This window comes from Leucoraja erinacea, chromosome 9 (assembly GCF_028641065.1).
Source record: "Leucoraja erinacea ecotype New England chromosome 9, Leri_hhj_1, whole genome shotgun sequence".
NCBI classification, from domain to species: Eukaryota; Metazoa; Chordata; class Chondrichthyes; order Rajiformes; family Rajidae; genus Leucoraja; species Leucoraja erinaceus.
This window is the reverse complement of record NC_073385.1, coordinates 67394127-67408215: the sequence shown is the minus strand read 5'-3', so window position 1 is coordinate 67408215 and position 14089 is coordinate 67394127. Positions and strand designations below refer to the sequence as shown.

General features: G+C 45.1%; 1 protein-coding gene across 1 annotated transcript in view; it reads right to left on the bottom strand.

The window, feature by feature from the left end:
• Positions 1 to 13078, bottom strand: part of LOC129700541 (kelch domain-containing protein 2-like) — a 34083-nt gene extending 21005 nt beyond the window's left edge. The window contains 4 exon segments of the mRNA XM_055641141.1: positions 259 to 372; positions 906 to 989; positions 4386 to 4583; positions 12865 to 13078. Coding sequence (XP_055497116.1) covers positions 259 to 372; positions 906 to 989; positions 4386 to 4583; positions 12865 to 12942 — 474 coding nt within the window. The 5' untranslated portion in view covers positions 12943 to 13078.
• Between the last annotated feature and the right edge of the window lie 1011 nt (positions 13079 to 14089).

The window sequence follows — 14089 nt, the reverse complement described above, 5'->3', positions numbered from 1 at the left end:
ATTCTCCAAAAATATATTATAAACAAAGCAATAGTTAATCCCGTGTAGGAAAGAACTGCAGATGCTGGTTTAAATCGAAGATTGATACAAAATGCTGGAGTAACTCAGCGGGTCAGGCAGCATCACTGGAGAGAAGGAATGGGTGACGTACCGGGTCGAGACCCTTCTTCAAATTCTGTCCCGCTGAGTTACTCCAGCATTCAGTGTCTATCTTCAATTATTAATCCCAGTGGCATTCCAATAAATCTGAAACTCTACCTCATTCGAGTTCCCGATTGCATGGTGCCCTCCAAATAAATAAAGTACTCCATCGACACAAGTTGCACAACTTCCTGACATAGACTTTGGTACATCACCCCCTGTATATTTCTTCTTCCTGTAAAAAACATTACATTACAATTAGTAGGAAATTCATTTGGCAGGAAATACTTCTTAAATAATTACTGATAATTTGCACTCATTTTAGTCAAGAATGTTTGATTGTCATATCTACCGAAATGGAAAAATTACTTTGTTTACTTGCAACAGCAGAACAGTACTCAACAAATTATATAATACAATTAAAAATAGCAGTTCAGTAAATTAAAACACTCTTTACATTTTGACTCCAGATTCGGAGCAGCTGCTGATTTTTTGCTTTTGAACTGTGTGTTGTATCTCGTGTGTGTGTGGGGGGGGGGGGGGGGGGGGAGAGGGATAGACACAAAAAGCTGGAAAAACAGCAGGACAGGCAGCGTCTCTCTGGAGAGGAGGAATGGGTGACTTTTCGGCTCAAGACTCTTCGGAGGAAGTGTGTGTGGGGGGGGTTGATTGACTGCGTGTGTGCCTCACCATTCAACAACGCAGGGAACTCAAACATTTTAAAACAGACATCAATATATAAAACGAGAATAGAAAATCAAAACATCCCATTGTCCAGTTTCCATGTTGTAGATCCAAAGCTCTTCCCGTGGCAAATAGATATCATGATAGCCTTGAGCTGCAGCATTCTGCAAATAGGATGAAAAATAGGTCAGGAAAATAACACTGACACTAACGGAACAGGATAATGGGCATAACAAAACAGGCAAATGATTGGCTAAATGCACTCTTCCTCGATTATTAATGATTTTGATTCTACAAAAATCCTGATATTTTCAAGTGCAAATTACATTATTTTGACAAATTTGCAGGACTACAATCACTGCAACTTTGTACAGCACAGAAACAGGCTGATCTTTTTGCCCTTCTACACTAATTTGCCTGCATAGCTCGTAAACTTGGCTTGGACAAAACTCTGAACGTTAATAGTCCATTATGTGTTATTTCCACTTTATCAGTTTATTTATTCATGTGTGTATTTACGTATATAATGGTATATGGACACACTGATCTGTTTTGTAGTCAATGCCTACTATGTTCCGTTGTGCTTAAGCAAAGCAAGAATTTCATTGTCCTATCAGGGACACATGACAATAAACTCTCTTGATTCTTGATATCCTCCTATGTCTTGCCTATATCAATGTGTGTCTAAATATTTCTTAAACGTAGTAAATGTATCCAATTCCACCAATGTGCTGCAGATTCCAATCATTCTCTGTGAGGACAAAATCTTTCCCCTCAAATCCTTTCAACACCCCTTTATCTCACCTTAAATTACACCCTCTTTTCTATGGTAGCCCTCCCGTGGGAAAAAGGTGCTGACTATCTACCCCATCTATGCTGCTGATATGTTTTTAAACCTCTATCAGGTCAACCCTTGGCCTCTTTCGCTCCAGGCAAAACAAACTCACCCATTCAACCTGTCCCCATAACTAAAGGCCTCTAGCAGGCAACATCTCGGCAAATCGCTCCTGTACTCGCTCCAAAGTAATTCAAGTTATCCTATACTGCAGTAACCGGAAGCAAACACAATATTTCAAATATGAACTAACCAGTGTTTAGTAAAGTTGTAACAATTCACCCCAACTTACCTTCTTCACCACCTTTTCTACCAATGTTGCCACTTCCAAGGAAATATGGACTTAACCCCCAAGGTCCTCACCTTCATTAACATTCTGTGCAGCCCTACCATTTACTGTGAATATCTCCCTCCATTTGACTTAGCCAAATGCAATAGCTCACACCTGCCAGCTCTCATCCTATCTGATCTATATGCTGCTGGTCTTTGCTAACCTTCGTTCCTATCCACAACATTACCAACCTTCACCTCATCTACATGCTTACAGATCCCCTCCGTTGACCTTGTATACAAGAAGGGTCCCAGGATGAGCCCTGTGGTACACCACTGGTCACATTAATGAGGCACGCTATCACCACAATGCCCTGGTCAGCCATTGCTTTCCAAATGTACATAAATCCTCTCCAAGAATTTCCCTACCATTGATACAACGCTCACCTACCTATAGTTACAAAACTTTGTCAGGGCCCCAGCTATATTGTTTCCCATAGCAACCTGGGATGGATCACATCTAGTCTTATGTGTCCAGTAACATCTAACACTAAAAATAGACACACAATAACCGGGTAGTGCCACCAGCAGTGGCTGCCACGCCAACAGTCTGTCTTCTTTATGTTATTTTTAGTACGTGTTAAAAAGAATGTTTTAGTGTTCCTTGGTTTGTTTTATGTGGGGAAGGGGTTTGGGGAAACTTTTTTTCAATCTCTTACCTCGACGGAGATGTGATTTTTTTCTGTGTCGTATCTCCGTCCCCCGCTGCGGCCTAACATCATGGAGTTGGCGGCCTTTCCTGGAGACCAACCCGGCGCTCAAAACCGCGGGAGTCTGCGGGACTTTAACATCACGGAGCTTGTGATCCCTTTGCCGGGGATCGAAGCTCCAACCGCGGGGCCTGTGGACATCGTGAAGCCCGCGGTCTCTGGTAAGAAGAGGCCGACTCGGGAGCTCCATGCCGCGGAGAGAGTTTCAACCGCCCCGACGCGGGAGTTTCGATCACCCCGATGGGGGCTTTGATCGTCGGCTGCGGGGGCTTTGATCACCCCAACTGCGGATGGTTTGACTGCCCCGGCAGCGGTAGAACAAGAGGGAGAAGATTGAACTTTATTGCCTTCCATCACAGTGAGGAATGTGGATTCCACTGTGGTGGATGTTTATGTTAACTTTTATGTGGTTGTGCGTCTCGTTGCATTTCACTTAGTGTGGCTGTACAGTGATTCAAATTTCACTGTACCTTAATTTGTACATGTGACAATCAACTGACCTTGAAACCTTGATTAAGGTCTGAAGAAGGGTTTCGGCCCGAAACGTTGCCTATTTCCTTCGCTCCATAGATGCTGCTGCACCCGCTGTGTTTCTCCAGCTTTTTTGTGTAACCTTCGATTCTCCAGCATCTGCAGTTCCCTCTTAAACCTTGATTAACTCAGCAGGTCTGGCAGCACCTCTGGAGAAAACAAATAGGTGACGTTTTGGGTCGGAACCCTTCTTCAGACTCCTTCAGGGTCTGAAGAAGGGTTCCAACCTGTAACGTCACCTATTCTTTTTCTCCAGTGGTGCTGCCCGTCCCACTAAGTTACTCCAGCATTTTGTGTCTATCTTTGGAATAAACCAGCACCTGCAGTTCCTTCCTAAACAACCCTCACCTCTCTTTCTTAACACTGACCTACTCCAGATTACGCACATATCCTCCCTGAACACACCATCTTCCACGTCCTTCTCACGGAGAATAAACATGAGAACCACTCATTGAGGCCCTCATCCACACTTAGATGATCGCTTTAATCCCTAAAGGCATCTGCTCTTTCTCTGTTCTTTTGTTGCTGATACACATACTAAATGTCAGTGATAATAAATATAGAGAATTTCGGCAAATCACTGAAAAGATACTGCAAAATGAGCAAATTATGTCCTTTGATCTGATGTCATTTAAAATTATTGGTCCATATGTGCAATTGCAAATGCGATCTGGATTGCCCAAGCTCGTTCTCTTTTTACAAACACATCATTTTAAACATTAAGAAACATTACGGGTTGGGTGAGGTGGGTGGGGAGGGATGTGAGGCAGGTATATCACCACTTTCTTTCTCTCTCTTTTTGTCCTTTTATTTGTTTTAATATTTTCTATTCCTCTCTTCTTTCCTTCATTTGGCTGCACCACTTTGGTAGTCTAGGGGTTCTATCTTTGCACATCGCACTTTTTCTCTTGCTTGCTTTTTCTCCTTTCTTTTCTTCCAACTATAGCTAAAAGTTAAAATTGAAGCTGTACAATAACTGTATAATTTTATATGCCGTTGGTTCTATTTTTGTACATTTGATTCTAATAAATTTAAAAAAAAATGTTTTAATTAAAAAAATATTTAGGTGTGTACACTTGAGAAGTAAACAGATGACTAAATTAGTGAATATTATAAATTAAATGAAAGAGGTATTGCAGTTCACACGACCTTACCTTATATCCGCCAAGGACGTACATTTGGTTTCCATGTGCTGCAGCTATGTGACCACTTCGCTCCTCTGGGATACAATCGTGAAAATTGGACAGTGGATTTCTAGCCTGTAAATATTCCAGACCATTTTCATCCTCTTCGTCTTCATCCTCCTCCACTACTTGTAAGTCTTCATTTTCATTAGCCATGTTTCACAATTTCTAAACAAAAATAGTTATTTTTTTTTAAGTAATGCAACTTTGCTAAGGACAGTGCCCTCCGCAATGTTTGGGACAAAGACCCATCATTTATTTATTTTCCTCTGTACTCCACAATTTGAGATTTGTAATAGAAAAAAATCACATGTGGTTAAAGTGCACATTGTCAGATTTTATTAAAGGGTATTTTTATACATTTTGGTTTCACCATGTAGAAATTACAGCCGTGTTTATACATAGTCCCCCCATTTCAGGGCACCATAATGTTTGGGACACATGGCTTCACAGGTGTTTGTAATTGCTCAGGTGTGTTTAAATGCCTCCTTAATGCAGGTATAAGAGAGCCCTCAGCACCTAGTCTTTCCTCCAGTCTTTCCATCACCTTTGGAAACTTTTATTGGTGTTTATCAACATGAGGACCAACGTTTTTTGTTTAGTTTAGTTTAGAGATACAGCGCGGAAACAGGCCTTTCGGCCAACCGGGTCCGCGCCGACCAGCGATCCCCGCATATTAACACTATCCTACACATACTAGGGACAATTTACATTTATAGCAAGCCAATTAACCTACATACCTGTACGTCTTTGGAGTGTGGGAAGAAACCGAAGATCTCGGAGCAAACCGTGCAGGTCACGGGGAGAACGTACAAACTCCTTACAGACAGCACCCGTAGTCGGGATCAAAACCGGGTCTCCGGCGCTGCATTCGCTGGAAGGCAGCAACTCTACCGCTGCGCCACCATGCCAATGAAAGTCAAAGAAGCCATTATGAGACTGAGAAACAAGAATAAAACTGTTAGAGACATCAGCCAAACTTTAGGCTTACCAAAATCAACTGTTTGGAACATCATTAAGAAGAGAGCACTGCTGAGCTCACTAATCGCAAAGGCAGGCCAAGGAAGACCTCCACAGCTGATGACAGAAGAATTCTCTCTATAATAAAGAAAATCCCCAACACCTGACCGACAGATCAGAAACACTTTTCAGGAGTCAGGTGTGAATTTGTCAATGATCACTGTCCGCAGAAGACTTCATGAACAGAAATACAGAGGCTACACTGCAAGATGCAAACCACTGGTTAGCCGCAAAAATAGATGGCCAGGTTACAGTTTACCAAGAAGTACTTTAAAGAGCAACCACAGTTCTGGAAAAAGGTCTTGTGGACAGATGAGATAAATATTAACCTACATCAGAGTGATGGTAAGAGCAAAGTATGGAGGAGAGAAGGAACTGCCCAAGATCCAAAGCATATCATCTCATCTGTGAAACACAGTGGTGGGGGTGTTATGGCCTGGGCATGTATGGCTGCTGAAGGTATTGGCTCATTTATCTTCATTGATGATACCACTGCTGTTGGTAGTATATAATGAATTCTGAAGTGTATAGACACATCCTATCTACTCAAGTTCAAACAAATGCATCAAAACTCATTGGCCAGTGGTTCATTCTACAGCAAGACAATGATCCCAAATATACTGCTAAAGCAACAAAGGTGTTTTCAAAGCTAAAAAAATGTACATTTTTGAGCGGCCAAGTCGATCACCCGATCTGAACCCAATTGAGCCTGCCTTTTATATGCTGAAGAGAAAACTGAAGGGGACTAGCCCCCAAAACAAGCATAAGCTAAAGATGGCTGCAATACAGGCCTGGCAGAGCATCACCAGAGAAGACACCCAGCAACTGGTGATGTCCATAAATCGCAGACTTCAAGCAGTCATTGCATGCAAAGGATATGCAACAAAATACTAAACATGACTACTTTCATTGACATCACATTTGCTGTGTCCCAAACATTATGGTGCCCTGAAATGGGGGGAAATTGGGGGGGGGGGGGGGGGGGGGACGACGACTATGAATAACCCAAAATGTATAAAAATGGCCTTTATTAAAATCTGACAATGTGCACTTTAACCACATGTGATTTTTTCTATGACAAATCTCAAATAGTGGAGTACAGCAGCAAATAAATAAATAAATGATGGGTCTTTGTCTCAAACATTATATATTTACAAATATACAGGGCACTGTATATTTTCTCAGTGGTTTCAAATGAGCTCTCAGCAAATGGAAAGTTATACAGCAAGATACTAATTTATACTGCCATTAATATGATTGAGAATTGTGTCCGAAGAAACCGCAGTTGCTGGCTTAAATCGAAGGTTGACACAAAATGCTGGAGTCACTCCGCGGGTCAGGCAGCTTCTCTGGAGAAAAGGAATAGGTGACTTGAGGAAGGGTCTCGACCAAAAATGTCACCCATTCCTTTTCTCCAGAGATGCTGCCTGGCCCGCTGAGTTACTCCAGCATTTTGTGTCCATCTTCAATATAATTGAGAACATCCATTCAAGTATTCTACTTCATTTCTACTTGTCTGTTTATACCGGCTGGACTTACCATTGAATCATTATTTAAGTTTTCATGAAACCTGCAGCTGATATTAAGAGTTGGCAAGGAGGGCGAAAGGTTGTCAGTAATTGTCCTCCATTCACAAATTAATTTTACTTCACTTACTATTAAAACACAAAGTACTTGTGCTATAACACCAGGATAAGCACTCAACCAAGAAAACCAAGCCCAAAGCCAAAGTAGTATCTAAACGGATTATACACACTTATGCTAAGAACAATAACTAACTCCATATGCAATAATAAACTATCTACATATTAACAAGCACGTAAAAACTGATGGTGTAGATGACAGTATATCATTGGGTAGGCACCTCCCTTCACTGGTGTTTCGTTGTTAGGCCCACAACACCTCGGAAAGACTCAACAGTTAATTCCCAGAACCAACCCCCTCACTACCTGCTCTCACCACCTATGCTACCAATATCTACTAAATAAAGGAAACTACAGATGATTAATTCACTCAAACAATTGCCACACACTCGCATCCTGTTTTACACTTGTCCTAACCCATCTTTAAACAGTCGTAGTGGCACAAATATCAACCTTGCATAAAATCCAGAAATTCTATTAAATGTGGTGGGAAGAGGATGGTGGAGAAAGGATGTTTTTCGGACCGGAGGCCTGTGAGTAGTGGCCTGCCTCAGGGATTGGTGCTGGGCCCATTGGTATATGTCATCTACATCAATATTTGGATTCAAATGTACAAAGCATGATTTGTAAGTTTGCAGATGATACTGGAATAGGTATTGTGGATAGTGTAGATATCAAGAATTACGGCAGGATCTTGAACAGTGTGCATGTGGGCTGAGGAATGACTGAAGATGTTTAATACAGATGTGTAAGATGCCGGGTTTTGTGGAAGCCAAACCTGGGCAGTAGTTTCACAATGAACGGTAGGGCCTTGGAGTGTTATCAAGCAAAAGGATTGAGGAGTACAAGTACATAGGTCCTTCAAAGTGGCATCACAGTTAGATAGGGTGGTGACGAAAGCTTTTAACACATTGGCCTTCATCAGTCGACTTTAGTTTTAGATACAACGTGGAAACAGGCCCATCGACCCACCAAGTCTGCGCCGACCAGTGATCCCTGCACACTAACACTATCCGACACACACTAGGGACAAATTAAAATTTTACTAAGCCAATTAGCCTACAAACCTGCACGTCTTTGGAGTGTGGGAGGAAACCGGAGCATCCGGAGAAAACTCACGGAGGTTACGAGGAGAACGTACAAACTCCGTATAAACAGCCCCCTTAGTCAGGATCGGACTGGGGTCTCTGTAAGGCAGCAACTCCACCGCTGCGCCACCGTGCCACCTTAAGTAGCCTGGGTATTAAGTATAGAAGTTGTCATATACAAAGAACTGCAGATGATGGCTTATACCAAAGATAAACACAGAGTGTGGAGTAACTCAGTCAGTCGGGCAGCATCTCCAGAGAAAAAGATTGAGTGACTTTTGAAACATCATCTATCATTTTTCTCCAGAGACGCTGCCTGACCTGCTGAGTTACTCCAGCACTTGGTGTCTGTAGAGGTTGGGATGTTATGTCGAAGGTAGACACAAAATGCTGGAGTAATTCAGCAAGACAGGCAGCATCTCTGGAGAGAAGGAACGGGTGACGTTTCGGGTCAAGACCCTTCTTCAGACTGATGTCAGGGGAGTGTGCGATACAGAGATAGAATGTAGTTGGAGATAGTAAGATGTGGGAGAACTGGGAAGGGGGAGGGGATGGAGAAAGAGGGAAAGCAAAGGCTATTTGAAGTGAGAGAAGTCATTGTTCATACCACTGGGGTGTAAGGTACCCAAGCGAAATATGAGGTGCTGTTCCTCCAATTTGCGCTGGGTCTCACTTTGACAATGGAGGAGGCCCAGGACCGAAATGGTCAAATTGGGAATGGGAGGGGGAGTTAAAGTGCTGAGCAACTGAGAGATTAGGTAGGTCTAGGCGGTCTGAGCGGAGGTGTTCAGCGAAAACAATCGCCGAGCCTCCGCTTGGTCTCGCCGTTATACAGGAGTTGACACCTGGAACAGCGGATACAGTAGCGGGTACAGTTATGTTGCAGTTGTACAAAAAGTCATCGAGGCCACTATTGGAGTATTGTGTTCAGTTTTGGACACTTTTACTTTCGAAAAAATTCCATTAAGTTGGAAAGGGTGCAGAGAAAATTTGAGGATTTTGCCAGAATTCGAGGGCTCTAAAATGTTTGGGCAGGATAGGAATTTATTTCTATGAACACAGTAAGCAGAGAGGTGATCATATGGAGGTGTATAAAATTATGAGCGGAATAGGGTGAATGCACAGAGTCTTTTTCCCAGAGGACATAGGTGAGAGGGGAATGGTTCAATAGGAGCCTGAGGGGCAACTTTATCCAGACAGCGTAGGTACATGGAACAAGTTGCCAGAGGAATTAAGACCCTGTCCGGATTTCCTGAGTTACTCACAAACTCTCCCGAGTTTTCCCCTTGAATCGAACTCGGAGAATGTCGGGGAATGACGGCAGCAATCTCGTAGGAGGCCGGAGGAGTCCGTAGATGTTTCGTAGCGGCTCGTAATGCCAGCCGTTGGAACTCGGGGCATCAGGTAAACCGGGACGTTTTTTCAACATGTTGAAAAATGTCCACGAATTAAAAAAAAATAGCCCCGAGTACCTACGAATGGCTATTACCGTAATTCTCCGAGTTCGAATCAAGGGGAAAACTAGGGAGAGTTTGTGAGTAACTCGGGAGAGTGGGACAGGGGCTTAAAGCCCTGTTCATTCCAAGAGCTCTCCCGAGTTTGCTCTGAATCAAACTTGGCGATTTACGGTAATGGCCACTCGTCGGTACTCGGGGCTCTCGTGGACATTTTTCAACATGTTGAAAAATTTTCACGAGTCTTCCCGAGCTTACCTGCGTGTCTTCCCGAGTACCTGCCGTTAGCGTTACGAGCCGCTAAGAGACGTCCCCGAGCTCTGATGTACCCGCTACGTTCATTCTCCGTGCTTACCATGAGTTTGATTTTTTTTAAACTCGGGAGAGCTCTTGGAATGAACTTGTACCGTGGGACAGGGCTATTAAGTTGAGGCAGGTACTCTCATGACATTAAAATACATTTGGACAGGTATGTGGATAGGAAGGGTTAGAGGGATAGGCACCATATGTGAGTAAAGGGGATGGAAAAAAGCTTAGATGGAACATCTTGGTTGACATGGATGAGTTGGGGCGAAGGGCCTGTTTCGGCTGTATGAACCTATGACTCCAATGAAGGGACCAAAACCATATTAAAAAAGACACAAAGTGCTGGATTAACTGGCGGGTCAGACAGCAGCATCTCTTGAGACCATGGGTCGGGACCCTTGTACAGAATGTAAATAGTGACTGATGTGGATGTGTGTGCGGAGACGATAGGTTTTGAGACACAGACAGAGCACTGCATGATGGAGCAGCTACGGTTTATAATGAAGGAGCAGAGTAAGCTGCACTAACCGGAGCTGCCAGCGCAGAGTTGTCCACAGACACGGACTTTAACCCAACCCACCATCACACACTTGCAAACCCACATAAGAGCTCCGTCTCTACTCACAGGCAGCTCTGCTCCAACCAGCGGCCACGCACCCAGCAGCTCACGGCAGCTCGCTGGCGGCAGCGCCCACTCCCTCCGCCTGCTGGGCCCGGGCCCTGGGCCTGTACCTGGGCGGAGGCCGCGGCCGCTTGTTTACAAACCTCCTCCACACGTACCGGAAGCTGCTCTGCCGAGCACTTCCGGCCGACGGCGCTGGAAGTCCGCCCGAGTCACGTGCCCGACAGAGACCACGTGATCGCCGAGCCCAGTGCGATCACGTGACCCGGGGGTTTGATGTCACCTCTTCAGGAGGGACCCAGTGCCCAGAGCGTTGGCAACGGTGGAGCAGCGGTAGCGTTGCTGCCTCGCAGCGCCGGAGACACGGGTTCAATCCCGACTACGGGCGCTGCAAAGACATACAGTTTTGTAGGTTAATTGGCTTGTTAAAATGTAAAAAATGTCCCTAGTGGGTGTAGGATAGTGTTAATGTGCGGGGATCACTGGTCGGCACGGACCCAGTCGGCCGAAGGGCCTGTTTCCGCGCTGTATCTCTAAACTAAACTAAACTTATAAAGAAGAGGGCGACGATTTATATTGATAGATTTAGATGAGAAGACGGGAAGGTGGGGCGAGGAATTAAGCGACATGGGCTAGTTGGATTAAATGGCCAGCCTTTGTGTGGATTTCCATATGAAGCATGCCATCTTTCCCTCCTTCAGTCTGAAGAAGGGTTTCGGCCCGAAACGTCGCTATTTCCTTCGCTCCATAGATGCTGCTGCACCCGCTGAATTTCTCCAGCATTTTTGTGTACCTGCCATCTTTCACTTCCTTATGCTGCTACTTTCAGGGAGTTATGCACTTAAACCCAGGATCTCTTTATATACCAATGTTATTGTTTGTATATCAATGCTGTTAAGAGCCCTGCCATTACCTGGATACAGTTCCCTTGCATTCGACCAACCAAAGCGCAACACCTCATATTTGCCGTTTCGCTGCCCATTTCTGTAGCTAATCTATATCCCGCAGTATAGTTTGAAAGCCATCCTCATTGTCTACAACTCCTGCAATGTTGGTGCTGTCAGCAAACTTACTAACCAATCCATCTAAGTATATATGCAAGTCGTTTATATAAATCACAGAGATCCCAGCACAGATCCTTGCAGAACCTTGCAATGAATGGCGGTGCTGACTTGAAGGGCCGAATGGCCTCCTCCTGCATCTATTTTCTATGTAACTCCACTGGTCAAAGACCTGCAGCCGGAATAACACTCTTCCACTGTTACTCTGTCTTATATAGGCAAGCCAGTTGTGAATCCAAACTATCATGCCATCATAGATTTCATGCATCTTAATCTTCTGAATGAACCTACCATGAGGTACCTAGTCAAATGCCTCACAGAAGTCCATGTGAATATCCACTGCCCCACCCTCACCAACCACCTTTGCCATCTCCTCAAAAAAAAAGAATCGAGTTTCTAACATAACCTGCACTGCCTAAATCCACTGTCCCAGAGAGCCCATCCTCTTCCAAATACAAATCTTATCCCTCAGAATCCTCTGCATTAGCTTCCCTATTTCACACCTGGGACAAATTTCCCTCCTGGGATAAATAAAGTCATACCGTGTCGTATTCCCACTGATGTAAGGCTCATCAATCTATAAATTCCCTGGATTATCCCCATGTACCTACTTAAAGAGTTAACATTGGCTATTGTCCAGTCCTCTGCGATGTTGTCTGTGGCGAGAGGGGTTCCAAAGATTTATGCCAAGGTTAATGGAGTTTTCTCCATAAACTAGGAGGAATCCCAGATGGCCCTGGGAACTGATCCTCTTTAATGCCCTTCAAGAGCCCCAATAGCTCCTCCTTGATCTCAAACTAGCATTAGTAAATGCCACATTTCTATTGAAGCCAGACACAAAAAGCTGTAGTAACTCAGCGGGTCAGGCAGCATCCTTGGAGAAAAGGAATAGGTGATGTTTTGGGTCGAGACCCTTCTTCAGACTGAGAGTCAGGGGAAAGGGGAACGAGAGATATAGACGGTGGTGTTGCAGAACTCTCGTTGGAGAGAGAACTTTTTCAAAGTAGACATATCTTGAGATTTTGCAGACAAAATGCGTAGGGAGGAACTGCAGATGCTGGTTTAAACTGAAGACATACACTAAAATGTGTATGAGGATAATGGCGGCGCGTTCAGACGCAGCCGCTTTGCGCTCCCAAGTCCGAGTTAACTCGGAGCAGCCCGGTACCAAACGCGGCTGTGAAAGTAAGGTAATTAAAGACCTCAGAACCCCTAGAACCCTTAGAAACCCCAGAAACCATAGGAAGAAACTCACCTCCAGGACCAAGAAATCCAGGACCCGCATCGTAATCCCGACGGGTCGCACATGGAGCCACACCGAACTGCTCAACATCGGACGTGGCTGCGAGAAACTGGCTTGTGAGTACTACAGCACCCTCACCAAAATCCCGATGGAGCTGGGCAGAACAGCCTCCTGGATCACCACTCCGGAGGGTAGGAGACGGAGCAAGCGCTGGGAGCAAAAGCAGAAACGTGGAAAGCGAGCGGGGGTGCAGGACAGGCTACGGAGGGCTCCACAAAGACCATCGCTCCCAAGCGTCTTTCTGGCGAATGTCCGGTCACTCACCAACAAGCTGGATGAGGTGAGGCTCTGGATCAACACCCAGCGATCCCTGAAAGACTGCTGTGTGCTGATCTTCACAGAGACCTGGCTCAGCGCGCTGGTTCCCGATGGGGCTGTGGACCTAACCAACCGGTCACTGCATTGTGCTGATAGAACAAAGGGCTCCGGTAAGAGCAAGGGCGGCGGGCTCTGCATCTACATCAACAATGACTGGTGCACCAACCACACTGCAGTAGAGAGCTACTGTTCCCCAGACCTGGAATACCTACTGCTTAAATGTAGGCCGTTTTACCTGCCTCGGGAGTTTACTGTGGTTATCATCATGGCCGTATACATCCCACCACAGGCTAATGCTAACCTAGCGCTAGCACAGCTGCACTCGGCCATCAGTAAGCAGCAGGATGCTCACCCCGACGGTGCCTTCATTGTTGCAGGGGACTTTAACCAGGTCGACCTACGAGCCGCACTCCGCAAATTCCACCAGCATGTGCAATGCCATACCAGGGGCTCAAACACACTGGATAAAGTGTACACCAACATCAAGGACGCTTACAGAGCTCTCCCCTGCCATCCCTGGGACAATCTGATCACCTCTCACTGTTTCTACTGCCTGTATACAAACGCCTCATCTGCAAGACCAAACCTGCAATAAGGACGGTCAAAATATGGCCCAAGGACACCACCCTACAACTTCAGGACTGCTTTGATCGCACCGACTGGGACCTGTTTGCACAACAGGCTACCAGTGGTACAGAGGTAGACTTGGAGGAGTACACATCCACTGTGCTCTCCTACATCAACTGCTGTGTGGAGACTGTCACAGTGGACAAGCAAATAAAGATGTTCCCAAACTGGAAACCCTGGATGAACAAGGAGGTTCAGGATCTGCTATGGCACGCAACAATGCCTTTGAATC